The sequence below is a fragment of the Solea senegalensis genome, linkage group LG4 (assembly GCF_019176455.1).
Source record: "Solea senegalensis isolate Sse05_10M linkage group LG4, IFAPA_SoseM_1, whole genome shotgun sequence".
In the NCBI taxonomy this organism is placed as follows: Eukaryota; Metazoa; Chordata; class Actinopteri; order Pleuronectiformes; family Soleidae; genus Solea; species Solea senegalensis.
In genome coordinates, this window is record NC_058024.1 from 8,594,044 (window position 1) to 8,602,062 (window position 8,019).

Below are 8,019 nucleotides of genomic sequence, written 5' to 3' on the forward strand. Positions count from 1 at the left end.
AGTAAAGGAGCGCTGGTGATGAATCTTGAACTAAAATCAGTTAAGTGTTACCAAATTAAATACTTTTTTAAGTTTGTCAACTGTTTGTTTTTCACTGTGGTTACTAATGGAGGATTGTTGGTATGTTTGACTATGACAGAACCAGAGATCAAAATTTAAGCAAAATGTATATTATGCAGTGTGAAAAGTGTTTATTTTGCACCGCTCTTTTCTGGCCATGTTTTCTGTGCACTTACTGAGTCATTTTATTTATGTTTGATGAAAGTTTTAGTGTGTTACAGTTTCTGATCCTGCTTTTTCTTCTTTCCCTTCACCTCACTTTATATATAGCTTATTTTCTGTCAGGTTGTTAATTCTCCTTTATCACACACAGACAGAAAAACAGCTGAGTTCAGCTTCATCCTGCCGTCTTGTTTTTATTCTTCTGTCCTCTCCCTCCCTTCCCCCAGACTCAACCCCTCCCACCACTGTCTTTGTTTGCTCGCTCCTTTCTCCTAAGGGGTTACCACCCAACAACCTGCTTTTCTGGCTCCTGATTGGTGGATTGCTTGCAAAATGGGGCGGCCCTAAATGTCAGGCTTGTGAGAGCTTCACTAGTTGTGTGCAAGCTCTCAGCTGTTAGAGAGCAGTCAGTCTGCAGCCTAGACTCGAGCAGGACCCGTTAGTGTTTGCTTATTCTGCTGCTGCTGCTGCTGCAGCACTGGTCCAAACGTCAACATTTAAACAGGATACAAAAGAACTTATGTTTATCCTTAGTTTTAGGAATTGTCACCAAAGGAGTGATAAAGGAATTAAACATCCTTTAAATGGTTGTTTTTTTTGTTTCTCTTTCATTTCCTTCTTCCTGTCCATTGTTTTCAACCCAGCAGAATCTCGTTCTCACAACAACAGCAACGGATTGTGAGGACCTCTTTGGAAACAACGTGCAAGACACCAGGACTAGTCTTCTGTGGATCTGCAGCATTTGAGAGAGTGGGTGCGTGTCCCTGCCAAACGAGGCTCCCACCGCATTGTGTGTGCGTGCTTGAGGAGTCTAATGCCCGCGGCGGTGTTGTCAGGGCCAGAGGAGGATGAGTCCGGCTGTGGAGGCTCAGGCCGAGGAGGTCATGAAAGCAGAGGAGAAGCAGAAGCAGCAGAACCAGCTGCAGCACCAGCAGTGCTACATGGACAAAGGGGTGATGCTTGAGCCCTTCGTGCACCAGGTGGGGGGACATTCCTGCGTTCTGCGCTTCAGCGAGCAGACCATCTGCAAGCCCCTCATCCCACGCGAGCATCAATTCTACAAGAGTCTGCCTGCTGCAATGAGGAAGTTCACACCTCAGTACAGAGGTAATGAAAACAAGCCGTCCCCAAAACCAGTTTGTGTGCGTTGCTTTGCTGTTAGTGGTTTGCACCTCTCTTTAGTTGTGTCACAGCTCAATGTGCATGTTAGTGACATGTTTGTAGGTTCTTGTCAGTAGCATGTACCAAACTATTCCACAGGAGGGCGCTGCTGCGGCTGCAGCAAGTGAGCCTTCTATAAACAAGACACCACAACTGGGTGGCTTGTTTGTAGAAAGCTGCACTAACAAAGGTAAGTGTGTGTTTCACTGGGATAAAATAACTAGTGAGGAGCCAAAGAGCAGCTGGAGAACAAAAGGTCAAGTGAAAAGGACAATGAAACCTGCAGGTGACTGTGGAATATTCAACAAAAATTAGACACACTCTCAAACAGCAGCAACACCTCACTTTTTTTTAGAATACCAAAGAAAAAGCACTGTGAGGGACTTCAGCAACTGACAGTTGGACTGGTTTACTACGTCACCTCCCTCCCCCTGCGTGCGTGAGGTGAGCAGCTTCTCTAAATGCCACTGTCCATCCAGTCCTGGCACCAGGATGATGTCAACTCAAGTCAAGTCAATTTAATGTCTAAAAACATCAGGGTTGACCAAAGTACACAGTGAATCATGATAAAAAGTGAAAAGATGTTCAGTAGTGGAGGCAGATTTAATTGGAAGTACTAAACCATTCCATAATTTGGGGACAGCTACAGAGAAGAAGACTCGACCGCCACAACCATGTTTTTTTATACGAGTTTTCATAATTTAAAAGATATAGAAAAGGAAATGAACATAGTACAACATAGATATTGTTTTGTATTTTAGACTGATTTGGAGTTCAAATGAATCAGTTTATGACTCCCCATCTCTCATTTCTCAGTAGTGTTTTTTAATAAATGCGTATTCAAAAAATACAGCTAAGTGGGCTAAGCCTCCATCGGCGTCAACAGCAGCACATCCCCTTTAAACGTTATCTAAGATGGAGCGTCTCACGGCCCACGTCAGCTGTCGCCTTTGTGTCGCCAGGAGAGAAGTGAAAGGTGATACAAAAGCAGCCACTCAGAAGCTCCACTTCTGCGTTTGAAGGGACAGTTCCGCTTCATTGAAGTGGCAGCAGCGTGAGGTATTTCTTAGCGGTCGTAGGTTACAGCCGATGCAGTGGAAAAGCATGTGGCAGATCAGCTGTTTGTATGTAACTGCCAGGATCGTGTGATAACGTGGTCATTCGCTATAAGTATCCCAAATGTAGAGGTGAAATTGGGCCATCTATGGCATCTTTTCTTAGATGTCCCTGTTCACATTGACGTCATGCACTGACTCTGCATGAGCACTCACACCCTTAGTCTAAATAAAAAAACTATTCCTTTAATGTTCTCCTCCTGAACACTGAAGTACAACAAACACTCCCTTGATTGTGGCTCTTATCTTCTTTTTCTCATGCTGTGCTGTGAATATTTTTTGACAGCAGTCAGCGTTTTTCTTGCCTTCTTCTTTATTTCCTCACACTTTCCATCAGCATTTTAAATAAGATTTTGGCAGAGACATAAAGATCTGTTCGTGCGGTCACGCTGCTGCATTAACATTGTCTGCAGTGCTGTACAAGTGTCTGTCCAATATGGAGATGAGGGCAATTTGTGCAATGTTGACAGATGAATGTAGTTATTATTGTTTATTACAATTAAAATGATTGTTTAACTGTGATATATATACCATTTATTTATTGATTGTGATGTATGCAGCATCACTGAGCTCAAAATGATTTTCCCCACAAGGTGATTGTATTCTATTAGGGCTGAAATAATCACACGATTAATCAATTATTAATCGATTACTAAATTAATCATCATCAGTTTGAGGGTTTTATTCACTATTAAAATAATTTTTTTTCTTTGATTCTTTGCTCCATATTGTGGATATTATGGACATTTGAGAAACACTGATCCACATTTTCAATCGAGAAAATGATCAACAGGGTGTGTCATATCCTGTTGTGTAATAAACGTACGACATTTTAATACAGTGCTGAAAAAAACTGGGCAGAGTGACAACCACAGGGAGTATCGCACAGGAATGTGATTGCACCTAACACAAGGTTAAACCAGTGATTCCCAAACACTGGGTCGGGACCCACAGATGGGCCATGCCTGATTTCTCCAATAACTTGCATAAAATAAATAATTTACCAAATATCTTTTGGAAGTGATCTTGTCTGTTAGTGTCGGCGTAATTGTGCGTCAGTGTAGTCCTGATTGCTCCATCACACAGTTGTCTTAACAGACATTGTCCTGTCTCTGTCACCAGGTGAGGTGTCGGTGAGCTTCGAGGAGGACGAGGAAGGGAATCTTTGCCTCATCGCTTACCCGCTGCACAGCGACCCAGCGACAGATCTGGAGAACAAGGACCCGTCGGCCGACTGCGAGCCCAAGAGCAAGTTGCTCAAGTGGGGCAAAATGGTGGCGTCGTCGCTGCTCGTGGACAGTGACAATTACAGTAAAGACGGCCGGAGCCGCCACACTCGCAAAGACAAGGACAAGAGGTGAGGTTGAATTTAAAAGAATTTAAATTTAAATGTCCTCACACACCACAGCACACTCAGGGAGTGGTTTGTCTCAATAAAGACGAGGGTGTGGTTGACTTGACACAGATATTGAATTGAAGATAATGTGTTGATGGATGCAGAGCTGCTTTACCGCAAACGTGTAAAGATTATATTAAGTACACCTCTGCAACTTAACACTAATATCCAATCACATTGGTAGCAAATCACCACATAGTCATGTAGACATGGTCAAGATATTCACAGTAGGTTGACTCAGATGTGGTACATTATTAATATTTCTGTTTTTCGCATCGAACAAAAGTGCTATAAAGTTGGACTGCAGCAATTAAGCGATTACTAAATGAATTCTTATCAACTATTTTGATCATTTGTTAGAGTGTAAATAATTAATGCAAACTGTCTCGTTGTGAAAGCTTCTTTTGTGCATATTTTCTGGTTTCTGTGCTCCATTTAACACAGAAATCCTTAAAACTGAATAATTTTGGTTTGCTTTGTTCAACATTTTCTGGATTAAATCGAGAAAATAATCGACATATAAAGGGATTATGAAAATAACAGTTAGTTGCAGCCCTTGTATCAAGCCATCCTTACACTTTAATAGGCTCATGTGATGCTTAAAGACAGTGAGTTTACTGCCTACAAGAGAACAGGCTGTGAATAGTGAGAGGTAGTTATGTGAGATTCACATAACTATTTACTGAGTTTTAAAGTGAAGCAACAACTGCAGGGATGATGATGTTTGTGGACGCAGGACGGGAGGCGTGCGGTGTTCCACATGCACACAGACAGTAACAGATACAGTTTTGTTTGCTTTTTAATTTGTGTGTTTTTGTGTCAAACTAACAAGGATCTCTCTCTCGCGCTCTCTCTGTGTCCTTCTGCTGTCACAGCAACGCGGTCCCGCAGCTCACACACAACCCGTGGAGTCTCAAGTGTCACCAGCAGCATCTGCAGAGGATGAAGGAGAACGCCAAGCACCGCAACCAGTACAGTATCCTTTCACTGACACTGAAATCCACTGTTTGTTTCATGTTTGTTCTACTCACCAACAGTGATCCAGGTTTATTTGTTTAGAGAAATACTGGTTTCTCAAGCTGGTTTAAAAGAATTCTGGTCTAATTTGACAGTTTCAGCTGATAAACACAGTTGCAATGACTTAGTTAATATAATCCTTGGAGAGCGTCATTATTTCGAGGTTTGTGAAAGACTAATAACCATATTTCAATATTTACTAGTATTTTATGGACCAAACTACTAATTAATTAATTGAGAATATAATCTACAGAGTTCTTGATAATGAAAGTGCAGCTTCTTTGATCTCAGAAAGGACTGACACCAGCTAAATAGTTGTTTGTGTTTCTGTGAGGACAAGGCCCAAAGGCCAAACAGCTGTCCACTGCAAGCTGTGTGCAGAGGGAGCGTGGCCTCGTAGCTTGTGAAGCCTTGTTGTTGTATTTTCGACGTCTCCCTGAGCCTTTTGCACAGCTGCGTTTTAAAGTGGAACTCATAATCACTGCATAGACATCGTGAACAGGACGTCCTGAAATCGTAACTTCCAGAAAACATAAGAGGTCAAAGGTGATGGGAATGTGTTAGCATGTCCTTGTCTTGTAAACACTGCATTTATATTCAGGGTCTGATGTTTCCTGTAGTCTTCAAATGCAACTGCTGCACCAGCTACCACAACAAAGGCCCCAATAAAAACACACAGGAGGAGTGTGCCGTCACACTCCGCTGAGATATATCCACTGTATATTTACACAGTTCATCTTTGTTTTCGCCCAACTGCATTTACTTTCCTCCTTGACTCAGTTTTCCCAGAATTCATCCTGTTAGAGAACCTGACATGGCAGCACACGGTGCCGTGTGTGCTGGACCTGAAGATGGGGACGCGGCAGCACGGGGACGATGCCTCGGAGGAGAAGAAGGCCATGCAGATCCGAAAGTGTCAGCAGAGCACGTCGTCCTCAATAGGAGTCCGTCTGTGTGGCATGCAGGTGAGCCTCGAGTCCAAACTGTCCTCTCTGTGTTCATGACGCTGTTTTCAGGGAATAGTTTGACATTCTGGGCATTTTCAATAAAGTTTAGGACGATGACAACATCCACCAATTTAATATATGATTTATTTTTTATATAAGCAGTTGATAAAAATGCAACTAAAAATGGTTTGGACAGAAGGCTGTCCAAACATAATTGTGTCCAAACTTTTGACTGGTTTGGACCCAGAAGTGTTTCCAAAATCCTGCCACAACAAAACAGCTTTGTGTAGCTGTGGAGCTAAATGTAGGCCACTACTTTCCCTGGAGTGAAAAAGAATCTTATCCTTTTTCTCTTGTGACGTCTTTTTCCGTCCTCTCAGGTTTATCAGTCTGACACAGGACAACTGACGTTCATGAACAAGTACCACGGCCGCAAGCTGAACCTGCCTGACTTCAAAGAGGCTTTGTTCCAGTTCTTTCACAGTGGACAGCGTCTCCGACAGGAGCTCCTCTCGCCGGTGCTGCAGCGACTCAGAGATATGAAAGCTGCTCTGGAAGCCTGCGAGTCCTACCGCTTCTACTCCAGCTCCCTGCTCATCATCTATGATGGCGCGCCGCACCGCAAACACACACGCCGACGCACTGAGGGCGGACTCTCTGAAGAAGAAGACGAGGACGAGGATGATGAGGAGGTGGAGGCTGAGCCAGAAATGGAGGCAGAAGAGGAGGGAGAAGTAGCAGGAGCGCTCGTTTTCCCTCACAGCTCGTCAACGCCGAGTGACGTCAGCAGCAGTTGCTCCAGCAGCAGCAGCAGTGAGAGCTCAGGTGTCAGCCAGTCCCGTCTGTCCCTCTCAGACTCCTGCAGCCCCCTGGTGGACGTGAGGATGATAGACTTTGCTCACACCACCTGCAGACATTACTGCGAGGACAGTGTGGTGCACGAGGGCCAGGACAGCGGCTACATCTTTGGCCTCCAGAACTTGATCACCATCATCTCCGAGCTGGAGAACCACAGCACAAACTGAAGCCACACACAGGTGCAGAAACACACACACACACTGAACTGTAGAAGACAAGAGGAGTGGACTACTGAAGAGATTTAACCTCCTCTTATTGTAACTGTCTTTTTCTTTGCACCTTCCTGTTTCTGCCGCTGGTGTTTTCATGATGTACCTGACGTCCCTCATCGGGATTTGCACGTAACATAGAGGACTGACCTGTTGTCATCGTTCTGTTTTAACCCACGAATAAAAGCAGTTTGAAGCGTAAGACAGAAGAAATGTCCCCCTCATCATGTCCTATTCCAAAGAAAGTGTCGGTGTTTTGCGCACACACATATTTGCACTTAAACACACTCTGCTGAGTGAGTGTGTGTTTGGACTGAGACAGGGTTGGGAGCACGGGCCGTCGTGTGTGTGTACAAGGACATCGTTGACAGGAAGAGACACTCTCCGTCCTTCACCCTTTGCCTGTTCATCCCGCCATCCTTCTCTCCCCGTTCATCGCCACTCAAAGAGAGTATATATTCATATCGCTATCAGAGACAGAGGATATATATATATAGTTATTTATTCATTTGACATGTTTCATAATATATAACTAAACGGTCAAAACAGGATGTGGATGGAGAGAGAACTACATTCCATGTTATTAATGTTACAATAATGATATAAATTAATATTGTTATTTTGACATGTTTGGATACCTCTATCTTGTACATCTGTCTTTGTCCACAGTCTGTTGGAGGACAAAATTAAAGACTGGTTTGTGCTAACGTCTGTGTCTGTCCTCTCTGGAGCTGGTAAAGGTGTAGTACGTGACATGTGAGCAGAACAGGAGCGAACGCGTGGAGCAGCATGTTTCAATAACAAAACTGGAGCATCGCCTAATCTCTCGTGCCAGTTTCTCTCCCAATCATGACTCTGTAAACAAGAGGAGGATGAGGGGACACCCACCCTGTCACAGGTCCCAGTGGAAGAGATGACCAAAATCTGTCCAAACCTTTGCTTTGACTGGTTTGGACACTAAAGTAAAATATTTGGTCCTACTTCTGTGTCCAAACCAGACTTTTGACCAAACTTTTGACCTGTTTCGACAAAAAAGTGTGTTCAAACATTTGGGTTGGACACAAAAAGAGTGTGACTGGTCAGTCAGTTTGAGA

The 8,019-nt window shown here is 43.7% G+C and overlaps 1 protein-coding gene across 1 annotated transcript; it reads left to right on the forward strand.

Annotated features, from left to right (window-relative positions):
* Positions 1-600: 600 nt before the first annotated feature.
* On the forward strand, positions 601-7,632 carry LOC122768528 (inositol hexakisphosphate kinase 2-like). Its single transcript, XM_044024591.1, has 5 exons — positions 601-1,329; positions 3,621-3,855; positions 4,770-4,870; positions 5,701-5,876; positions 6,239-7,632. Exons 1-5 carry the CDS (start codon positions 1,071-1,073, stop codon positions 6,881-6,883), a joined length of 1,416 nt encoding a protein of 471 aa, XP_043880526.1. The 5' UTR covers positions 601-1,070; the 3' UTR covers positions 6,884-7,632.
* The last annotated feature ends 387 nt before the right edge of the window (positions 7,633-8,019 follow it).